This window comes from Odocoileus virginianus, chromosome 3 (genome assembly GCF_023699985.2).
Source record: "Odocoileus virginianus isolate 20LAN1187 ecotype Illinois chromosome 3, Ovbor_1.2, whole genome shotgun sequence".
In the NCBI taxonomy this organism is placed as follows: domain Eukaryota; kingdom Metazoa; phylum Chordata; class Mammalia; order Artiodactyla; family Cervidae; genus Odocoileus; species Odocoileus virginianus.
This window is the reverse complement of record NC_069676.1, coordinates 2218936-2242513: the sequence shown is the minus strand read 5'-3', so window position 1 is coordinate 2242513 and position 23578 is coordinate 2218936. Positions and strand designations below refer to the sequence as shown.

The 23578-nt window shown below is 53.2% G+C and overlaps 1 protein-coding gene across 1 annotated transcript in view; it reads left to right on the top strand.

Moving 5' to 3' along the window:
* Nucleotides 1–23578, top strand: part of OBSCN (obscurin, cytoskeletal calmodulin and titin-interacting RhoGEF) — a 216267-nt gene that overhangs the window by 126942 nt on the left and 65747 nt on the right. Inside the window, 19 exon segments of the mRNA XM_070460853.1 lie at nucleotides 2546–2821; nucleotides 7557–7832; nucleotides 9135–9419; nucleotides 9573–9839; nucleotides 10003–10272; nucleotides 11316–11582; nucleotides 11860–12126; nucleotides 12317–12429; nucleotides 12538–12691; nucleotides 12874–13035; nucleotides 13153–13257; nucleotides 14025–14291; nucleotides 14730–14999; nucleotides 15117–15383; nucleotides 15574–15840; nucleotides 15948–16214; nucleotides 17444–17716; nucleotides 18443–18709; nucleotides 18906–19172. Coding sequence (XP_070316954.1) covers nucleotides 2546–2821; nucleotides 7557–7832; nucleotides 9135–9419; nucleotides 9573–9839; nucleotides 10003–10272; nucleotides 11316–11582; nucleotides 11860–12126; nucleotides 12317–12429; nucleotides 12538–12691; nucleotides 12874–13035; nucleotides 13153–13257; nucleotides 14025–14291; nucleotides 14730–14999; nucleotides 15117–15383; nucleotides 15574–15840; nucleotides 15948–16214; nucleotides 17444–17716; nucleotides 18443–18709; nucleotides 18906–19172 — 4587 coding nt within the window.

Genomic DNA, 23578 nt, shown 5'->3' with positions numbered 1-23578 from the left:
TTCCCTCATGGTTACAGTGTTTGTCCTCCCTGGCCGGTTCATAGAGAAGCCTGAGATCTAAATTTCTTTTCCTTTCATTAGGAGTTTGTCACAGGTAGATAAGTGAGTGGGTAGCAGATTTATTGTTCATTATACTATTAAAAGCATAAATAAATAGTTTTTAAAAAGAGGGTGTTAATGTCAAATAACTATGGCTGTGATCCTACACTGACCTCTGGTTGCCAGTACCTAACAGTGTGGTATTGTACCTGTACATAATAGCTTGTGGGTATGTATAGGTACCAGAAAACTCACTCTGTACCTTTGTCAAATGTTATTAATATTTTAAGAGAATATGACACATTATTTTATGGTAGTCAATTTGAAGAATTTTGGCAATTTGGCCAGTTCCTAGAAAACTATTATCAAAAGTAACACAGAAGAATTAGACAACTCTTAACAGTCCTGATAGCATCACCGACTCAATGGGCATGGGTTTGGGTAGACTGCGGGAGTGGGTGATGGACAGGGAGGCCTGGCATGCTGCAGTTCATGGGGTCGCAAAGAGTCGGACACGACTGAGAGACTGAACTGAACTGAACTGAACAGTTCTAATCCTTTTAAGTAAGTTGAACCACAGTAAATCATTTTTCTCAGAAAGATCTAAGCCCAGTGGCTTTCCTAATAAGTTATATTATTTTAGAAAGAAATTAATCCATGTTCAGGGAGATTCTTCTAGAGAATAGAAGGACATACACTCTGCAAATGGTTTTCTGTAGGTAACATAACATGGTCACCAAAATCTGACAAGGAATGTACCAATAATTAAAATTACAGGTCAGTTTATTATCGCTGTCAAAGGAAAACCCTAGACAAAATATTAGCAAACTGAATTCAGCAATATATCAAGAAGACAATACACTGTGATAAAGTTTTACTCCCATATTGCAAGGATTATGTAGCTTCAGAAACAAAGCAGATCAATACAAAGCATGAAATGTTAGAAGAAATAATAGATTACATGGATATCAATTCAGAAAATCTAAAAGATTAATTAGACTTAGTATAAGAGTTGAGAAAAGGGAACCCTCTTACATTGTTGGGGGGAATGCAAGCTAGTACAGCCACTATGGAGAACAGTGTGGAGATTCCTTAAAAAACTGGAAATAGAACTGCCATATGATCCAGCAATACCACTTCTGGGCATACACACAGAGGAAACCAGATCTGAAAGAGACACGTGCACCCCAATGTTCATCACAGCACTGTTTATAATAGCCAGGACATGGAAGCAACCTAGATGCCCATCAGCAGACGAATGGATAAGGAAGCTGTGGTACATATACTCCATGGAATATTACTCAGCCATTAAAAAGAATTCATTTGAATCAGTTCTAATGAGATGGATGAAACTGGAGCCCATTATACAGAGTGAAGTAAGCCAGAAAGATAAAGACCATTACAGTATACTAACCCATATATATGGAATTTAGAAAGATGGTAACGATAACCCTATATGCAAAACAGAAAAAGAGACTCAGATGTATAGAACAGACTTTTGGACTCTGTGGGAGAAGGCGAGGGTGGGATGCTTCAAGAGAACAGCATTGAAACATGTATATTATCTAGGGTGAAACAGATCACCAGCCCAGGTTGGATGCATGAGACAAGTGCTCGGGCCTGGTGCACTGGGAAGACCCAGAGGGATCAGGTGGAGAGTGAGGTGGGAGGGGGAACCGGGATGGGGAATACATGTATATCCATGGCTAATTCATTTCAGTGTATGACAAAAACCACTGCAATGATGTAAAGTAATTAGCCTCCAACTAATAAAAATAAATGGAAAAAAAAAAACAAAAGCTTGAGTGAAAAGGCAAGTTATGCAGATGGGTACAGAATTCGCAAACTGCATCATTTGTCAGATCTCCAGCACTTAAGCATGTGACGAGATCTGGAGAATGAATAAGGGGGAGACAGAGAATGCTACTGAAAATCAGCTGAAACACTGGAAGAGTGACACCACAGGAGAGCAGACAGTAATGGCCAGAAGACTGAAAACGCCGCTCCACGTTCTGAGTCACGAGTGCCGTGCAAGAGGCAGCCAAGGGGGTCTGACTTCCACCCACCCGACCGGCCACAGCTGACATGCTGAGCATAGACCAGAGGCTGGAGGCTCCAAACCGTGTCTGCACTGCAGCTGGGCATGCACTCCTCCCTGAGCTGGCCTGTGGGAGCGGCAGTGTCAGATAACTGTGGCTGGGGGCCTACACTGACCTTTGGGTGCCCATCTAGAGAGGTTGAGGAGCCAATGCCTCAGGACCCTGAAGCTCTCCCAGAGTAGTGTGTACGCTGAAGTCTCTTGCAGCGTCTTCACCTGGAACAACACGCATGGATCAGTGGGAGAATATATAGGTAAAATGCTGTTACTCGGTGAGAAGGCCACATAGCTAGCCAGGATCTAGAGAAATTTCCAGTTCTCTTGCTTCACCATTTGGTCCTTCCTCCCCAGTGCCGCATCTTGACTTAGATAGTGTCTCTGACCCTGTGCATCCCTCCTTGTCCCCAGAGCCCATGGTGGCGTTTGCGAAGGAGCAGGCAGTGCGCAGTGACGTGCAGGCCGTGGCGGGAGCCAACACCACGCTGAGCTGCGAGGTGGCCCAGGCCCAGACGGAGGTGACGTGGTACAAGGACGGCAAGAAGCTGAGTTCGAGCTCGAAAGTGCGTGTGGAGGCCACGGGCTGCACCCGGCGGCTGGTGGTGCAGCAGGCGGGCAAGGCGGACGCCGGAGAGTACAGCTGCGAGGCCGGGGGCCAGAAGGTCTCCTTCCACCTGGACGTCACAGGTCAGTTATTTGAGAGGCTCTTTGGAGATGGAGATGATGTGACTGACTTACAGCCATGACAGGATCGTTTCATTGCGTTTAACTTCTTCATGTCTCCCATCTTCCCACCTCCCATTCTCTCCCAGGGACACTGGGTGGGAATGGTGTGTGTGGGAGGAGGAGAGGCCTCTCTTATGCACCCCCAGTGGTATTTCTGTGTTATAATGTTCCAGGTGATCTTTGGTGCCCAAGACCCTGGCTCCATCTGGCCCTTGGGGTCTCAAGTAGACCAGGTATCTCTCACCTTGGTATATGTGAATGTATTTTTTGGACATTTTAGCAATATCCAAATTCTCTCACCCAGCATCATATGAGGATTCTCCATAATCAGAGATGTTTGTAGTTTTTTTAACCTGACAAGAGGATTTCGGCCACATAATTGTACTCGGCATTGCCTCAAGTCTGAATTTATTTCAGCTGTTATGGGACACTATTTCTTTCTTGCGCATGGTTGTAGAAGTTATCTGTGCACCTAAATGTTTCAAAATCTAGGTTCCTGTTTTGTTGCAACGTGTGTGCAAAGTAAACCAAGAGAAGAGGATTGGTGCCTTTGATATGCACCTCTGAGATATGGTACATTCTTTCAAAAGCAACTTTTGGGGGGTTTTTGCCTTCAGTTAGTACATTCTGTGTCAGTATTCCCTTTGGAGCTTGATTTATAAATTTAGAAATGCAGAGTATTAAGGAGCTTTCCCTACAGCAACAGGCTTTCTTAAAGAAGAGGTTCTATATATAGTAGCACTACTGACTGGTAGAGCAGTATTTGTTTCACAGCATTTCCTAATGACGCGTATCTTTCTGTGCCTTCTGAGGTGGTCCACAGAGATGTCTGCAGACTAACTTTAGTTTCCTTTTGTTAAGAGAGGTTAACTTCAAATAGAGATGGGCTGTGGTCCTACATTGACTCCTAAGTGCCACCAGATAACAGTTTGATATTGGATTAGTATATAGTGATTCATAGATGTATATAGATACCAAGAAATCCACTGTGAATCATTTTGACATTATTATAATAAAATATGATATTATTTCACACAAATAAATTGGAAGTTTTGAAATATGGGCCAACTCTTATTAAACTGTATCAAAACTTACACAAGAAGAAATAAACTTGAACAGTCTTATAATCTTTTACATAGATGGAAGCATAATAAAATAATCTCATAGCACAAAATGAAGCTTAGTGGCTCCTCTGGCAAATTATATGAAATATTCTGGAAAACTATTTCATATTCATGGAGATTCTTTAAGAGAATGGAAAAAGGATATACATACATGTGTGTGTGTGTGTGTGTGTGTGTGTGTGTGTGTGTAGACAGACACTCTTTAGCTCATTTCATGTAGCTACCATAGCACTGATACCAAAATCCGACAAAGTATAAAGAATTGAACTTACAGGCCAATCTTTTATGGATGTCAATATCAAAATCCTGTACAAAATATTGGCAAAGTGAGTGGAGCAATACATGAAGATCTTAATCCAGGAACGCAAGGTTTGTTCAACATCAGAGCATTAGAAAAATCAATCTGTAACATTAAGAAGCTAGAAGAGAAAAAGCATATTTCTGCCTTAAAAAATGCAGAATAAAAGTGCTTGATAAAATGTTTATATCATATCTAGATTGAGTTTTATAAAATACAGCATATATTCATTTTGATAACTTCTTACTGAACTAGTAATAAACAGATAGTTCCTTAATTTGATACAGAGTACTAAAGAAAACAACAGCAAACATCACACTTACAGGGAAACCTTGAAAGTTTTTCTTTTCATTGGAGCATTTCAAGTGGCTCCACTATCACAACTTATGTCCAATATTGTAGAGACTGTCAGGAAAAATATACAGTAAAATTTAGATAAATCAAAAAGTGAGTTCCTAGAGGATAACATTATTAATGCAGAAAGTAGAAAGAATTTTTAAAGTTAGTAAGAAAGTTAAGAATAAATGCCACATACAGAATACACAGAAAATGCTTCTATGTTGATGTACTAGCAACTGAGAGTCAGAAAATGATACTTTAAGACAATTAAATAACATCAGAAGTGTCAGACTTCTGATTCCATGTCTAATAAAATGTGTTTAAGGCTTCCAGGAGAGGATATTATTAAACATTTTAGGGAGACAATGAGGGTCTAGATGAACAGTGAGCTATACACGGGGGTGCACAAAGATGTCCATTCCTACTCACAGTCCTAGAGAAGGACATGGCAGCCCAGTCCAGGTATTCCTGCCTGGAGAATTCCATGGACAGAGTGGACATAACTGAGCACATACCAGCAATCAGAATCCAGAGAGAAGTGCTTCTGTGGGTGTGTCAAAATTGACAGGTTGATTCCGGGGGTCAAGTGGAATTCAAGCACTCGTAAAATGAGAGCATTTGATCTGTAAGATATCAAACATTATAAAATTACAGTAGTGAACAGCTGGGTTTCAGTGCAGGGATAAATACAAAGAAATAGAATAGTGAGCTCTGACACAGCCCTTCATTTAACCAAACTCTCCCATCCCTTTTCTGTTTTCTAACTATGTAGTGCTACTGTGTGGTGTAGAAAAAGAGTAATTTTTTTCATAAACTGTGCTAATATCATATAACCATATATATATTTGTATCTACTCCTCTATAATAAAAATTGACATCATACTCACAGCAGACATGGACACCAACTCCAGGTGAGTTAGAGACTCCAATATAAATGTTAAAACAAGCTCTTAGCAGCTAATATAGATTATTTAATGACCTGATGGTAATAAAAGATTTAAGCAGTATATAAATGTATTAATCACAAAGGATACTTTTTAAAATTAATTAATTTTAATTGGAGGATACTTACTTTACAATATTGTGGTGGTTTTGCCATGCATTGACGTGAATCAACCATGGATGCACATGTGTCCCCCATCCTGAATCCCACTCCCACCTCCCTCCCCACCTCATCTCTCTGGGTTGTCCCAGAGCCACCAGCTTTGAGTGCCCTGCTTCAGGCATCAAACTCGCACTGGCCATCTATTTTATATATAGTAATATACATGTTTCAACGCTGTTCTTTCGAATCTTCCCATCCTCATCTTCTCCCACTGAGTCCAAAAGTCTTTTCTTTACATCTGTGTGTCTTTTGCTTCGTTGCATATAGGATCACCGCTACCATCTTTCTAAATTCCACATACATGCATCAATATACTATATTGGTGTTTCTCTTTCTGACTTACTTCCACTCTGTATAATAGGTTCCAGTTTCATCCACCTAATTAGAACTGACTCAAATGTGTTCCTTTTTATAGCTGAATAATATTCCATTTTGTATATGTACCACATCTTTCTTATCTATTCATCTGCCAGTGGAGATCTAGGTTGCTTCCATGTCTTCAGTTCAGTCCAGTCACTGAGTTGTGTCCAACTCTTTGTGACCCCATGGACTGCAGCACACCAGGCTTCCCTGTCCATCACTAATTCACAGAGCTTGCTCAAACTCGTGTCCATCGAGTGGGTGATGCCATCCAACCATCTCATCCTCTGTCATCCCCTTCTCCTCCTGCCTTCAGTCCTTCCCAGCATCAGGGTCTTTTCCAATGAGTCAGTTCTTTGCATCAGGTGTCCTAGCTATTGTAAACAGTGCTGCGATGAACATTGGGGTACACGTGTCTCTTTCAATTCTGGCTTCCTCAGTGTGTATGCCCAGCAGTGGGATTGCTGGGTCATATTGCAGTTCTGTTCCCAGTTTTTTAAGGAATCTTCATAGTGGCTGTACTAGTTTGCATTCCCACCAACAGTGTAAGAGGGTTCCACAAAGGACAGTTGACATACTTGCCTGTGTTAAAACTCAGAACTTTATGTCAACAGAAGACACATAAAAGATAAAGAAGCAAGTGACAAAGATGGAGAAAATATTTACACACCCATAATTGTCAAAGTTCTAATATAAATATATGAAGAGCTCCTGAAAGTGAAAAAGGAAAAGACAGACAATGCTACTGATAACTGGGTAAACATCTGGCAGTGATACTGCAGAAGGACAAACACCAAAAGCCAAAAAGATCAGAAATGATGCTTCACTTTGCAAGTTGTTGAAAGTGAAGTGAAGTTGCTCAGTCATGTCCGACTCTTTGCTACCCTGTGGAGTATAGCCCACACAGGCTCCTCTGTCCGTGGGATTTTCCAGGCAAGAATACTGGAGTGGGTTGCCATTTCCTTCTCCAGGGAATCTTCCCAACCCAGGGATCAAACCCAGGTCTCCCACATTGCAGGTAGATGCTTTAACCTCTGAGCCACCAGGGAAGCCTGTTCAGACTGTGCAAAAGAAAGCTCAGGAAGTACAACCATGCTCCCTACCGGCTTGCCGTCAGTTGACAACATGGAGAGCATGGAGCCTCAGGAACTCTCACGCACTGTGGGTGGGAGTGTTCTCTGTACAGTCAGGGGAGAAAGATGGCATCATCTAGGAAGGTTGAAGGGTGCGTGCATCCTGATCCCACAGTTCCTCTCCTAGAGGAATATGTGTAAGGAAGAAATCTTTCCCAGAGTCCCCACTTGGAGCAGCATGCACGGAATGTATAGATCAATTGTGGGCACTTGTGGCCCAACGCAGAGCCTGGAGCAGGGCCCAGTCCCCCTTTCTGTCTGCCCAGGCCTTTTTCCCATACTGCTGCATTCCCGGCTTAGATGCATCTCTGACCCTGTGCATCCTCCTTGTCTGCAGAGCCCATGGTGGCGTTTGCCAAGGAGCAGGCAGTGCACACGGAGGTGCAGGCCAAGGCAGGAGCCCGCACCACGCTGAGCTGCGAGGTGGCCCAGGCCCAGACGGAGGTGACGTGGTTCAAGGACGGCAAGAAGCTGAGTTCGAGCTCGAAAGTGCGTGTGGAGGCCACGGGCTGCACCCGGCGGCTGGTGCTGCAGCAGGCGGGCCAGGCGGACGCCGGGGAGTACAGCTGCGAGGCCGGGGGCCAGAAGGTCTCCTTCCACCTGGACGTCACAGGTGGGTGTCAGGGCTGGATGGAGGGCGTGAGCACCCGACAAACTGGGGGGAATGAGCACATCCTCAGCAGGGTGGGGGATGTGAGTGCATCGGATGCTGGGGCCTGGGGTCCTCTGCTGGGTTCTCCGTGGATGCGGTCAGCTCCAGGGCTCTGTCTTCTGGCAAGGCCCTTGAGTGGCAGGATGCCTGCCACAGCCCCGAGTCCAGGACACTCTTGACATCTACTCCCCCAGATTCCCGCTTCTCTCCACCACATCCGTACCTTTCCCAGCATGAAACCTGCCACGGAGGCTTTCTCAGCCATCTGCAGGCTGCGAAAGCCTGTAGTCTGTTGAAATGGACGTTCTCTGTCTGTGGTCGGCAGGGGGCACTATTCCCATATTAAGTCTTCCTGGGCAGCTGTGGAGCCCTGCTCTGGGGAACTCCTGGCCTTGAACGTCTCTGCCTTCACTGGGTCTGGAGCCCCCGTCTCTGGGCTCGGGCCTCTGACAGCCCAGCTGTATTTAGGTCAGCCTGTTGTGCTGGCCTCTGTCCTGGGCCTGAGCCAAGCGGAGGTATTGCCTGCTTGCTCCTGTCCCTCCTGCTGCTGGTGACCTCACTGGGTTTCCGAGTCCTGAGCCCAGTGACCCTGTCTCTGTCCCCAGCCGTGGCCCTGGCATCTGATCCTGCAGCCAGGTGGCCCCTGGATCAGCCCCCCAGGGGCCCTCGTAGGTCCCCTCCCAGGCCTCCCTCTGCCCCCTTCTCTGCCCTGGCCTTTCCCCAGTGCCCGGCTGCTGGAGGCACTCAGGCTCTTCCACACCTCCCAGCCTTTGCCTGGTCTCTCCCCTCCCCACAGCGGGGCTCCTCTACTGAGCTTGTGCTGCCCGGCTGCCCTTCCGGCCCTGCTCCCTCCCGCTCTTCTGGAATTCTGGCCCAGCCCCAGGCAGCATCGGGGCCATTGTGTGCCCTGATTCCCCTGCCTTAGCTGCTCACGGGGCCCATCTCCCCTTGGGCTGGGGCAGCGATCCTGGACTCCCAGCTCTTGCTGGACAGAGCTTGTGGCCCCCAGGCCTGTGGTCCAAGGGGGCTCCTCCTCACTGCCCTGTGCTGCCCCGGGAGCCTGGATGGCGCCTGGCAGGTGAACTGTGGCCCTGATGCGTTCCTCTCTGGCTTGCTCAGCAGAGAGGCCGTGGTGGAGAGGCGAACAGCCTAAGCAGTTTCATTTCAAGTCTTCTCCCACCACGTGGCCTGGAGGGGGCTGGGATTCAGGCCAAGGATGAGAGGGTCCCCCGTCTAATGTTCCTTTGTTATCCCCCTGCCCAGAGCCGGAGTTTGAGCCCCCGGCCCCAGAGAAACCCAGACGCAGGGAACTGCTGGTGGTCAGGGAGCATGAGGACATCGTCCTGACAGCCACTCTGGCCACGCCGTCTGTGGCCACGGTGACGTGGTTCAAAGATGGTGTGGAGATTCGCCGCAGCAAGCGGCATGAGATGGCCAGTCTGGGAGACATCCACACCCTGACCATACGTGGGGCGCAGACCCTGGACAGTGCCGTCTACAGCTGCCGCGTGGGCGCAGAGGGGCAGGACTTCCCGGTGCAGGTGGAAGGTGAGTGGCTCCATGGGGTGGTCCTCTGGGAACCCCTTGTTGGCAGCATCCTGGAGTGGAGACCGGGTGGGGCTCCGGGCGTGCAACCAGGAGGCTCGGAGCCGGTCCCGCGGCCTGAACCCTGCCAGGCTGACGTCCCCTCCCCTCCCCTAGAGGTGGCTGCCAAGTTTTGCCGCCCCCTGGAGCCCGTGAGCGGGGATCTGGGCGGCACGGCGACGCTGGTCTGTGAGCTGAGCCCCGAGCAGGCTGAGGTGGTGTGGCGCCGCGGAAGCACGCAGCTCCGGGCCGGCAAACGCTTCCAGATGGCGGCTGCGGGGCCGCGGCGCTCGCTCACGGTGTCGGGCCTGCGGGCAGAGGATGCAGGGGAGTACGTATGTGAGAGCCGCGACGACCACACCAGCGCCACGCTCACCGTTATTGGTATGCGCGTGCCAGGTCCATGGGCTGGGTCGCCGGGGAGGGTGGGTGGCTTGGCGGCGCATTCTTGGGAGGCTTCCTGGAAGACGTGTGCTTCCGCGGAGTCTGCAAGAGGGGGAGGCCCCGCCTATCCTGTCTGTATCTCAAGTGGAGCCCCTGCCCACAGAACCCCGCGTGGTCAAGTTCACGTCTGGGCTGAGCGCTGTGGTTGCGGAGGAGGGGGGCGAGGCCACTTTCCAGTGCGTGGTGACCCCCAGCGACGTGGCGGTCACATGGTTCCGAGATGGTGTCCAACTACAGTCCGGCGAGAAGTTTCTCATATCGCAGAAGGGTGCCAGCCACAGCCTGACCATCTTAAGCCTGGCCCTGGAGGATGCCGGCCAGGTCACTGCGGAGGCTGAGGGCATCAAATCCACGGCTGCCCTCCGGGTCCGAGGTGAGCTTGTGGGGTGGCAGGGAGGGCGCGGTAGCTTCTTGTACCAGCTCCTCCTAGTGAGCTGGTTCCCAGGCGGCTGTGCTGACACACCCTGCTGCCGGCCTGGATCCAGCTCCTTGGGCTGGCTTCAGAGGCCGTGGGTTTGTCAGATGCAGTGTGGGGCCACGGGGCCAGGCACCTGCTCTGAAGGGGCGATAGTAAACTCTTGTAGTGCACACTTGGCGGGAGAGTGGGCAGAGGTCGTGATCCAGGGGGGTCTTCCTGGAGGAAAGGACCCTTCCTGAGCCCAGAGGCGAGGGGGATGGCAGGGTGGGCACACATATGCAGGTGACGGGGAAGCACCTTGCTCACTGAAGCCGGGCTGTGTGGGGAGAGCCAGAACTTTACCCCGGGGGAGCCAAGCCATCTCATGAGGAAGGGAGTAATATGGGTAGATTCAGTTCTGCCCATGGCAGAGCCTGAGTCTGGGAGGAGGATTCAAACACTTCTCTTCCTTCACGTGGTGCACCCGGGGCCTAGTTGAACAGGGACTCTGGTGCAGCTGGTCTAGGGGCTCGGAGTCTGCCTGTCTCAAGAGCTCTCTGTGTCCCGATGCTTCTGCTCACAGCCGCACTTAGGAGTTCCAGCCTCTTGTGGGCATGGCAGGAGGTTGTTCAGGAGAGCGGAGCAGTAGGTGGGAGGGGGGCTGGGAGTGAAGAAGCCCTCCTGAAGTGTGGCTGTGTGTGTGCTCAGTTGTGTCCGACTCTTTGTGGCCCCGTAAGACGGTAGCCTGTCAGGTTTCTCTGTCCACGGGATTCTCCAGGCAAAAATACTGGAGTGAGCTCCCATGCCCTCCTCCAGCTGAAGTGCTGTTATCCACCCATAAAATCGTACCTGCGCACATGTGCAGCTGGGCCCTGTGTATGGCCAAGGCCTCCCCTAGCTCGGAGTCAGAATGTGGTGGAGGGCAGCTCTCTGGCCAGGGGTCAGGGGCCAGGTCCCTCTGCCTTGCTTTTCTGAGAGGAAACAGTGGCCCTGGCGATCTCCTTCCCTCATGACTCCAGAGGCTCCGGTGTTGTTCAAAAAGAAGCTGGAGCCACAGACGGTGGAGGAGCGGAGCTCAGTGACCATGGAGGTGGAGCTGACGCGGCCGTGGCCGGAGGTCAAGTGGACACGCAACGCTGTAGCACTCGCGTCGGGCGAGAAAGTGGAGATCCACGCCGAGGGCGCAAGTCACCGTCTGGTTCTCCACGGCGTGGGTTTCGCTGACCGTGGCTTCTACGGCTGCGAGACACCAGACGATAAGACACAGGCCAAGCTGACTGTGGAAAGTGAGCAGCTAAGCCAGCTCGGTCTAGGGGTGGAGCACTGAGGAGGTAGAGAGGGTAGGAGGAGAGGGGATCTCCGTCTGGGGGCAGGGCCTTGGAAAAGGGGGAAGAGGGAAGAAGACCCTGCACTCGGCCGGGGCCAGGGAGGAGGGGAAGGGAGTGAAGGGGGGGCGGCCTCCCCCCCAGGGCACCGTGAGGCTCCCAGGGGAAGTGACGGGGCCTGGCCCGAGGGCCAGGGTCTCGCTGCAGAGGCTCATCCTTCCCCTCGTTTGTCCCGCAGTGCGCCAGGTCCGGCTCGTGCGGGGCCTGCAGGCCATGGAGGCGCCGGAGCAGGGCACAGCCACCATGGAAGTAGAGCTGTCCCACGCGGACGTGGAGGGCAGCTGGACTCGAGACGGTCTTCGGCTGCAGCCGGGACCCAACTGCCAGCTGGCGGTGCACGGCCCCACACACACCCTCACGCTGTCACGGCTGCAGCGGCAGGACGGTGGCCTGGTGGCCTTCAGGGCGGAGGGCGTGCACACATCTGCTCATCTGGCAGTCACTGGTGGGTGCTCACAGGCGGGGCAGCGCTCACTCCGGAGTGCCTGCCCCTGTCCCTGCGGTGCCAGGGAGGCGGGTGGGGAGTCGTAGGGGAGGGGACTCCTTCCTAAAACTAGCCGAGTGACTCCAGCCAGTTCAGAGCCTGTCCCCTCACAGAGGCCCTGCTTCTCAACACTTCCCTCCTGTCTTCCCAGAGCTGCCCGTGAAGTTCGTCCGCCCTCTGCAGGACGTGGTGGCCACAGAGAAGGAGAAGGTGGCCCTGGACTGTGAGCTCTCACGCCCCAACGTGGATGTGCGCTGGTTGAAGGTGCCTGCGGACTCCTCTGCCCCCTCTTGCCTCTCACCAGGGATGGGCAAGTGTCAGACCACTCTGCTGGGCAGTGCTAGCCCTTGACCCAGCCTCATTCCTTCACAGGACAGTGTAGAGCTGCGGGCAAGCAAGACCATGGGCATGGTGGCCCAGGGGGCCTGCAGGAGTCTCGTCATTTACCGATGTGAGCTTGGAGACCAGGGCGTGTACGTGTGCGATGCCCACGATGCTCAGAGCTCGGCCTCCCTGAAGGTGCAAGGTGAGGGCTGGGAGGGTGGCTGCAAGGACCTCCTGGCCCCTACTGCATCCCCCAGCAAGTGTTTGGCCCTCTGGTTCTGCCCTTGTGCCCAGCCTGTACCCCGTCAGCAAGCTGGGCCGGGGGTGGTAGTCAGATAGGAGGTCTGTGCCTCGGGGTGTAGCAGGGCCTGCTGTGTGCCCCAGGCCGGAATGTCCAGATTGTGAGGCCTCTGGAGGATGTGGAAGTGGTGGAGAAAGAGGGCGCCACCTTCTCCTGCGAGGTCTCCCACGATGAGGTGCCTGCGCAGTGGTTCTGGGAGGACAGTAAGCTCCGGCCCAGTGACAACGTGAGGATCCGCCAGGAAGGTGAGACGGGGGCAGTGGGGGGGCCAGCAGGGGTTCTCCCCACTTCCTGCCCCCAGGCCATCCCTCCCCGTCCCCGGGCCAGCCTGCCTTTTAGTGCTGAGTGGGCTTTGTCCCCAGGAAGGACATACATTCTCATCTATCGGAGGGTCCTGGTGGAAGATGCAGGGGAAATCAAGTTTGTAGCAGAAAATGCAGAATCGCGAGCCCAGCTCCGCGTCAAAGGTAATGGGAGCCCCGGACAAGGCAGGGGCTGGACAGGGTCTGTGTGAACAAGCACATGTGCTGTCTTACGGGGCTGGAACTCCCGCTGTCTTTGTCCTGGGCTCCCTCCTGGAATGAGGTTAGAAATGACCCTGGAGGAGGGGAAGGGGTGTTCCCTCCTCAGCAGGAAGAAAGTGGAGTAGGGGAGGCAATCTTGGGGTCTCTTTCTTTGTTTAAAATGTCATTACCAGTAAATTGTTCTTCCTGGGACCTCAGCAAATGCTGGAGAGAAAGGCCCCGGCAGGAGGTGAGCTTAGCAGCCTTTTCTGGTGACCTTGGTGACAGTCAGGATGATGGGGAGCAGGAGGGGGAAGGGGCCCGGGAGCAGGCTGGGGTAGGGGCCCGCACTGCTGGGATATATATGGTGAGGACAGGGTGCAGTGGACCCAGGGGCGTGCTGAGTGAGAGCGAGGCCGTGTGGTGAGGGGATGGATGGGGTGTCGGGTGGGGCGGGCACGCACGTGCTGAGGGCCCACTGGACGGTAGCGGGTGTGTGGGGGTGTGCGCTCTGTCCTCGTGGTCAGAGGTGAGCGGTGCGTCCCAGGCCAGCCTGAGGGTGAGACTCTGCCTCGCCGCCTGCTGGCTCTGGCGGGTGGGTTGCCTGGGCTCTTTTCGGCCTGAGCGTGGGGTCCCAGTTTGGCTGGTGGGAAGATGCACAGCCAGAGCACCGCGTCCTGGGGTTCAGGCTCGCTGTGCGCCCACTCTGACCTTGCGGGGTGGACCCCCAGAGCTGCCCGTGTCCATCCTTCGCCCACTGCGGGATAAGATTGCGATGGAGAAGCACCGCGGCGTGCTCGAGTGCCAGATGTCCAGGGCCAGTGCCCAGGTGCGGTGGTTCAAGGGCAGCGTGGAGCTGCATCCCGGGGCCAAGTACGAGATGGTCAGCGACGGCCTCTACCGCAAGCTGGTCATCAACGCTGTCCAGCCCGAGGACGAGGACACCTACACGTGCGATGCCGGCGATGTGAAGACCAGTGCACACTTCTTTGTAGAAGGTTTGGGCAGGGCCGGGTGGAAACTGTTCCTTTTTTCCCTAGGAGAGGGTTTGTGGCCTGTGGCACTTGGAGGCTTGAGCTTCCCAGATGGCGCTAGTGGTAAAGAACCCACCTGCCAATGCAGGAGACGTAAGAGACCTGGGTTCCATCCCTGGATGGGGAAGATCCCCTGGAGGAGGGCAGGGCAACCCACTCCAGTATTTCTGCCTGGAGAATCCCATGGACGGAGGAGCCTGGCAGGCTACAGTCCATAGGGTTGCACAGAGCTGGACACAGCTAAAGCGACTGAGCATCCAGCTCTGAGGAGGGCCTCAGGGTGCTCCCAGGAGGATGTGAGTGTGTCTGAGAGTGTCTGTTCCCAGGAGCAGGGGGGAGGGGGGCGGGCGCGGCTCGTGACCCTCCCACGGGACTGCCCCGCTGACTGGCCCTCATCCACAGAGCAGTCCATTGTGATCGTGCGGGGCCTGCAGGATGTGACGGTGATGGAGCCGGCGCCCGCCTGGTTCGAGTGTGAGACCTCCATCCCCTCGGTGCGGCCCCCCAAGTGGCTGCTGGGAAAGACGGTGCTGCAGGCGGGGGCTGACGTGGGGATAGAGCAGGAGGGCACGGTGCACCGGCTGACCCTGCGGCGCACCTACTCCACCATGACGGGGCCGGTGCACTTCACCATCGGCAAGTCACGCTCCACCGCCTCCCTGGTGGTCTCTGGTGAGAGGACCCTGCCCGATGGCTCGGTGGAGGGTGGACAGGGCCTGGGCGAGCAGGGCTTCTGGCCTCATGGTCTGGCCCACTTTATGCCTGCTTCCCTCTTTGCTCCCGCCACAGACGTTCCCGTGGTGCTCACACGGCCCCTGGAGCCCAAGGTGGGGCGGGAGATGCAGTCTGTCATCTTGTCCTGTGACTTCAAGCCTCCCCCCAAGGCTGTGCAGTGGTACAAGGAGGACACGCCCCTGGCACCATCCAGCAAGTTCAAGATGAGGCTGGAGGGCCACATGGCAGAGCTGCGTGTCCTGCGGCTCACCCCTGAGGACGCCGGTGTCTATCGGTGCCAGGCTGGCAGTGCCCAGAGCAGCGCGGAGGTCACTGTGGAAGGTAGAGAGGGGCGTGGGCCCCAGAGGGTCTCTGGGAGGTCTCTGTGGAAAGTCGAGAGGGGGCGTGGGCTGGGCCCCAGAGGGTCTCTGGGAGGTCACTGTGGAAGGCAGAGAGGGGGCGTGGGCCCCAGTGGGTCTCTAGAGGAGGCAGCGGCAGCGGTCAGGCTGAAGCTGCCTCATGCTCCCGGCAGAACGGAAGGTGACGGTGACGCAGCCACTGGAGGACGTGGAGGTCGTGGAGGAGGGCCGTGCCTGCTTCTCCTGCGAGCTGTCCCATGAGGATGAAGAGGTGGACTGGTTGCTCAATGGGACGCCGCTGTATAACGACAGCTTCCACGAGATCACCCACGAGGGCCGCCGCCACACGCTGGTGCTGAAGCGGGTCCGGCAGGCTGACAGGGGCACCGTGAGCATCTCCTCCCCCAAGGTTGCGGCCTCCGCCCACCTGGCAGTCAGAGGTGAGGTGGCTGTATGTGGCCCATGGGGACCCTTGGGACACGCACCCTTTGCCCGGCGGGCCAGAGGCGGCAGGTGGCCCCCTGAGACGCCCACCCTCTTCCTGCAGGGAAGCCGGTGGTGTTCCTGAAGGCCTTGGACGATGTGTCTGCAGAGGAGCGGGGCACACTGACCTTGCAGTGCGAGGTGTCTGATCAGCACGCCCACGTGGTGTGGCGGAAGGACGGCGTGGAGTTGGGCCCCAGTGACAAGTATGACTTCCTAAACACGGCGGGCACGCGAGGCCTCGTGGTGCACGGCCTGACTCGGGATGATGCCGGCCTGTACACCTGCGACGTGGGCACTGATGAGACCCGTGCTCGTGTCAGCGTGCATGGTGCGTGCGGCGGCCAGCTGCAGACGGTGGGGCGTGGCTCCGGGGTCAGCGTGCGTGGTGCGTGCGGCGGCCAGCTGCAGACAGTGGGGCGTGGCTCCGGGGTCAGCGTGCGTGGTGCGTGCGGCGGCCAGCTTTAGACAGTGGGGCGTGGCTCCGGGGTCAGCGTGCGTGGTACGTGCGGCGGCCAGCTGCAGACGGGGCGTGGCTCCGGGGTCAGCGTGCGTGGTGCGTGCGGCGGCCAGCTGCAGACGGTGGGGCGTGGTTCTGGGCATGCCTGCGCTCGGGGGACCCACCCACTCTCAGACACCAGGGTCTGCTCTGCTGAGCCTGGAGAGATCAGGGCAGACTGCTGAAGGAGTGGGCTCGACAGGGTCTTAGAAGGTCCAGGTGCAGGCAGGTGGACCAGGGGTAATAGGCAACAGAGCAAAGCCTGGGAGATAGACTGGCCCTACTTGATTGAGTCCTAGGGGGTAAGGGATTCAGCTGGAGGCTGGAAACTTCCCTCTGTACCAGGGGATGTGTGGGCAGGCCCAGGGGCCCCAGAGGGAGGCGTCAGGAGGGTGGTGCGTGGGAGAGGCTGCGATATCAGGCAGGGGTGCCCCCGGAGGACTGCCAGGCCATGGCGCAGCCTGATGAAGGTGCCTCTGGGCAGGTCACCCTTCTCTTCCCAGGCTCCCTCCAGCCGGGGTATGGTTCCGATGTGTACCTGATGTCCCGTGTATGTCTGTCCTGACTCCATTCCCCTAGTCCTTTTCTCTCTTATGTGTTGGGCAGGTGTGTTCCCCAGTGACCCCCTGGCTGGTCCGTGATAGTCTGGCCAGTTTGTGATGAGATGGGGAGGGGAAGGGTGGTGTGGTGAGCTGGATTCCCCTTCATTTGGGGGAGCTGTTCTTTTTATGGAGTGTGTAAGCTGGTGGCCACTGGGTAGTGCTTATTCTCTCCATGTTATTCTCTAGCAAATGTGAAGGGAGTCACCCTGGTTGCCACTCACAGCCATTTCAGCCATCTGAGTGCCAGGGTGTGGACAGCAGGAGGCCAAGAGGACACTTGCTGAGAGAGGCAGCAGGCCTCTTGGGAGTGGGGTTAGAGAAGGGGGTATGCATGTCATCCAGAGGTGTGCCCCCTCCTGGGGTCTAGCCTGAGGCTGCTATCAGCTTGGTGGCACCTGTCTCATGGGGCAGGCCTCCTTGGGCCCAGCTGGCATGACAGCTGTCTCCCGTGGCCTGCAGAGCTGCACGTGGGCATCACCAAGAGGCTGAAGACGGTGGAGGTGCTGGAGGGCGAGAGCTGCAGCTTCGAGTGCATCCTGTCCCATGAGGACACTGGCGGTGTGGCTGAGTGGACAGTGAGCGGGAGAACAGTGGGCAGCTCTGGCCGCTTCTGTGCCACGCGCCAGGGCCGCAAGTACACTCTAGCTGTCCGAGATGCCGTGCCAAGTGATGCTGGGGAGGTGGTCTTCTCTGTGCGGGGCCTCACCTCCAAGGCCTCACTCATCGTCAAAGGTGGGTGAATGCTGGCAGCGGGGACTGACTGGCTTGGGAAGGTCAAGGGGCTGTGTCCAGGGGCTGTTTTGGGAGCTTCGGAGCCTGGGTTCTCCCCAGGAAGCCTGGAGCCAGGGTCCTGGGCTCGAAAGCTGCAAGGACGTGTGTCTGTATGTCTAGCGACTGTCTCCCCAGCCCCTGCTGAGCACCTCGAGGTATCTGTTGGAGTACTGGGGGGTTCTGGTTATCCAGACGTTCATGGACGACCAAGATTACCCTTTAGGATGAGGTTCTGGAGCCTTTGGGCAGGAGCAGGTTTTGTAATCCTCAGCCCATGTTTCAACTGCCGTGGTAGCTCCCAGGGTACATGGCTCATGTTGGTAGTGAAATTGCCATTGAAATTTATGAGCTGCTACTTCCAGCATAAATACTTGGTGCCAATGGGTAAAGCTCAGCCCGTGGCCATGCTTTGAGTTCCAGAGCTTTGAACAGTGGTGAGAACCTAAGATTCTGTGGTCTAACAGCTCTCTTTCCCAGGGTCCTCCCCTGGCATTCCAGAGCTCTGAGGTCCCTAGGCCTGAGGTTCCAGAGTTGGAAGTTTTAGAGCTGTAGGTTCTGTGGTCTCAGCCTCCAGAGCTTGAAAGCTCTTGAATGCTTGCCCTGTCTTAACCCCAGGCATGGCTAGGGCCATGGTCGTGGATGGAGCTCTGGCCAGGCCTCATCAGGCACCATGTCTGTTCTTTTCAGAGAGGTCAGTTGACATTATGAAGCCACTGGAAGACCAGCAGGCCACGCTGGGTGAGGATGTGGTGCTGAGGTGTGAGCTGTCGCGGGAGGGGACCCCAGTGCACTGGCTGAAGGATGGGAAGGCCATCCGCAAGAGTCAGAAGTACGACCTGCTCACCGAAGGCACTCGGGCCTCGCTGGTCATCCATGCAGTCTCACTCAAAGACTCGGGCAAATACACATGTGAGACGGAGTCTTCCAAAAGCACAGCCAGTCTCCGAGTGGAAGGTAAACCCCATGAGCGCCTGGGGCTGCCCCAGGTAGGAAGGGAGAGGCACCCGGCAGAGAAGGGACTCGTCCAGGTCCCTGAGGGTCTGGGGTGGGCCTGGAGAACCACCTGTGATGGGAATGATTTCCCATCCTGAGGGCCTGCATGGCATCTGCACCGGCCTCACCCTCCCATTTGTTCCTGCTCTTCCACCAGAAAAGGCAAACCGGTTCACAGAGCCGTTGGCTGACCTGCATGTGGAGGAGAAGGGCACAGCCACGTTCACCTGCAAGACGGAGCGCCCCGCGGGCTCGGTGACCTGGCGCAAGGGCCTCACGGAGCTGCGGGCCTCGGGGAAGCACACGCCCAGCCAGGAGGGCCTGACCTTGCGGCTCACCATCAGCGCCCTGGAGAAGGCAGACAGTGACACCTACACCTGCGACATTGGCCAGGCCCAGTCCCAGGCTCGGCTGCTGGTGAAAGGTTAGGCGTGGGCACTCTGCTGTTGCTCGCGTTTGCCCGCTAGATTTCAAGGCCGGTGGCATGCTCAGCTGTAAGCGCCGTTTAAAGTAGATTTGGAGGTGGGCAGAGATCAGAGCTCTGCCTGGCCCTGGACTGACGCAGCCTTGGTTTCCCCATTTCCAAGGAGGGTTGCCCTGGGCGGTCTTGTCGCTGGGCCTGGTGTCAGTGAGTTGGCACCCCTGGTTGTGCATTTGTTTGCTGGGTGAATGTTTCTGGAGCCCTTCCATCATGTGTCCACGCCTGGGCTCTGCACGTACTTACACATGAAGGTACCCCCTCTACCCCTGTGCCGAGTCACTGGCTCAGCGAGGACTTCCGGTTTGAACATCAGTTTTCCCCTGGCCAGCAGGGCGAGGGTTGTCATTCTCCTGCTACGCTAATAAACACACTGGGGCTTCACTGGGGCTTATTGGTTGCTCCAGGGTTGCAGGGCAAGTAGGTGTCAGGGCTGGGCTGAGCCTAGCCCTGCTGATCCCAGGGCTGGCATCAGGGTGAAGTCAGCTGTAGGTCCTTCCTGTGATCTGTCCATAGAAAATAACAAAGAAGCCCCACTCTTGATCTCTTCCTCTTTTTCAGTGAAATATAGTGAATCCACTGAGCTCAGTGAAAACATTTCATTAGTGCAGTGGAAGCACAGCTGTCTAATCTAAAGTGAATGTTAATACTTAAAAAGGGCAATTAAAGCAAGTGTCCAGACTTCCCTGGTGGTCCAGTGGTTGAGAATCTGCCTTGCCATGCAGGGAATATGGGTTCAATCCCTGCTCGGGGAACTAAGATCCCACATGCCTTGGAGCAGCTAAGTCTGCATGCCACAATTACTGAAGACCCCATGCTAAGACCTAATGCAGCTAAATAGATGGTAAATAAATAAATGTATGCGTTATAAAAGTGGGGCTTCCCTGGTAGCTCAGTCTGTAAAGAATCTGCCTGCCGTGCAGGACACCTGGGTTTGATCCCTGGGTTGAGGAGGTCCCCTTGAGAGGGAAATGGCAACCCATTCCAGTGTCCTCGCTTGGAAAGTCCCATGGACAGAGAAGCCTGGCAGGCTGCAGTCCTTGGGGTCGCAAAGAGCAGGGCACAACTGAGTGACTAACACACAATTATAAAAGTGAGTGTACCATAATAACAACATACAGTCTTTGGACAAATTCAGAACACACAGGCTTGTGCCAGGCTAATGCTTCCTGCCAAAGCCTTTTCCTCGTGTCAGTTCATGAATCACAACTGACACAAAGATGAGATCAGTGCCTATCTCCTTTTGAATAAATCACTCTCCTGATGTGCCATCTGATGTTGTCAATGTGCTGCGCTCAATATGCCAGCAAATTTGGGAAACTCAGCAGTGGGCACAGGACTGGAAAAGGTCAGTTTTCATTCCAATCCCAAAGAAGAGCAATGCCAAAGAATGTTCAGAGTACTATACAGTTACACTCATTTCACATTGGGCTCCCCTGGTGGAGACCTGGGTTTGATCCCTGGGTCACAAAGATCCCCTGGAGGAGGGCATGGCAACCCACTCCAGTACTGTTGCCTGGAGAATCCCCATGGACAGAGCAGCCTGGCGAGCTACAGTCCACAGGGTTGCACAGAGTCGGACATGACTGAGCAACTAAGCAGCAGCAGCTTAAGGTTCTGCTCAAAGTCCTTGGAGCCAGGCTTCAGCAGCATGTGAACCGAGAACTTCCAGATGACAAGCTACACGGGAACCAGAGATCAAATTGCCAACGTTCGCTGAATCATAGAGAAAGCAAGAAAATTACAGAAGAACATCTACTTCTGCTTCATTGACTATGCTAACGCCTTTGCCTGTGTGGATCACAACAAACTGTGGAAAATTCTTAAAGAGATGGGAATACCAGACCACCATACCTGTCTCCTGAGAAACCTGTATGCAGGTCAAGAAGCTGCGGTTAAAACCGGACATGGAACAAGGAACTGGTTCAAAATTGGGAAAGGAGTGCATTGTATATGGTCACCCTGCTTGTTTAACTTATATGCAGAGTACATCATGTGAAGTGCCAGGCTGGATGAAACACAAGCTGGAGTCAAGATTGCTGGGAGAAATATCAATAAGCTCAGATATGCAGATGACACCACTCTAATGGCAGAAAGGGAAGAGGAACTAAAGAGTCTGTTGATAAGGGTGAAGGAGGAGTTTGGAAAATCTGGCTTAAAATTCAGCATTCAAAACTAGGATCATGGCATCTGGTCCCATCACTTCATGGCAGATAGAAGGGGAAAAAATGACAGATTTTCTTTTCTTGGGCTGCAAAATCACTGTGGACGGTGACTGCAGCCATGAAATTAAAAGACGCTTGCTCCTTGGAAGGAAAGCTATGACAAACCTAGACAGCATATTAAAAAGCAGAAACATCACTTTGCTACCAAAGTCCATATAGTCAAAGCTATGTTTTTTCCAGTAGTCATGTATGGATGTGATAGACCATTAAGATGGCTGAGTGTTGAAGAATGGATACTTTTGAATTGTGCTGAAGAAGACTCTTGAGAGTCCCTTGGACTGCAGGAAGAGCAAATCAATCAATCCTAAAGGAAATCAACTCTCAATATTCATTGGAAGGACTGATGCTGAAGCCAAAGCTCTAGTATTTGGCCACTTGGTGTGAAGAGCCGACTCATTGAAAAAGATCCTGATGCTGAGAAAGATTGAAGGCTAAAGGAGAAGGGGGTGGCAGAAGATGAAATGGTTAGATAGCATCACTGACTCAATGGATATGAATTTGAGCAAACTCAGGAAGACGGTGGAGGACGGAGGAGCCTGGTGTGCTGCAGTCCACGGGGTCACAAAGAGTCAAACACACTTAGGGACTGAACAACAGCAAGAACAGATGTGCCGTCTATGCTTTCTGGTATGCAATAGCTTCAAGACACCTGTGAATGCAGAAGGAATCTGGCAGCCAGTCAGTATTTATGACTTCTTCAGCTTTCAGCATACCTAGTTCAGTTCAGTTCAGTCGCTCAGTCGTGTCCGACTCTTTGCGACCCCATGAATCGCAGCACTCCAGGCCTCCCTGTCCATCACAAACTCCCGGAGTTTACTCAAACTCATGCCCATCAAGTCGGTGATGCCATCCAACCATCTCATCCTCTGTTGTCTCCTTCTCCTCCTGTCCCCAATCCCTCCCAGCATCAGGGTCTTTTCCAATGAGTCAGCTCTTCGCATGAGGTGGCCAAAGTACTGGAGTTTCAGCTTCAGTATCAGTCCTTCCAATGAACACCCAGGACTGATCTCTTTTAGGATGGACTGGTTGGATCTCCTTGCAGTCCAAGGGACTCTCAAGAGTCTTCTCCAACACCACAGTTCAAAAGCATCATTTTTCGGTGCTCAGCTTTCTTCACAGTCCAACTCTAACATCCATAAATGACCACTGGAAAAACCATAGCCTTGACCAGACGGACCTTTGTTGGCAAAGTAATGTCTCTGCTTTTTAATATGCTATCTAGATTGGTCATAACTTTCCTTCCAAGGAGTAAGCGTCTTTTAATTTCATGGCTGCAATCACGATCTGCAGTGATTTTGGAGCCCAAAAATATAAAGTCTGACACTGTTTCCACTGTCTCCGCATCTATTTCCCATGAGGTAATGGGACCAGATGCCATGATCTTAGTTTTCTGAATGTTAAGCTTTAAGCCAACCTTTTCACTCTCCTCTTTCACTTTCATCAAGAGGTTTTTCATTTCCTCTTCACTCTTTGCCATAAGGGTGGTGTCATCTGCATACCTGAGGTTATTGATATTTCTCCTGGCAATCTTGATTCCAGCTGTGCTTCCTCCAGCCCAGCATTTCTCATGATGTACTCTGCATATAAGTTAAATAAGCAGGGTGACAATATACAGCCTTGACATACTCCTTTTCCTATTTGGAACCAGTCTGTTGTTCTATGTCCACTTCTAACTGTTGCTTCTTGACCTGCATACAGGTTTCTCAAGAGGCAGGTCAGGTGGTCTGGTATTCTCATCTCTTTCAGAATTTTCCACAGTTTATTGTGATCCACACAGTCAAAGGCTTTGGCATAGTCAATAAAGCAGAAATAGATGTTTTTCTGGAACTCTCTTGCTTTTTCGATGATCCAGCAGATATTGGCAATTTGATCTCTGGTTCCTCAGCCTTTTCTAAAACCAGCTTGAACATCTGGAAGTTCTCGGTTCACGTATTGCTGAAGCCTGGCTTGGAGAATTTTGAGCATTGCTTTACTAGTGTGTGAGATGAGCGCAATTGTGTGGTAGTTTGAGCATTCTTTGGGATTGCCTTTCTTAGGGATTGGAATGAAAACTGACCTTTTCCAGTCCTGAGGCCACTGCTGAGTTTTCCAAATTTGCTGGCATGACCTAAGACAGCAGCAAAAAAA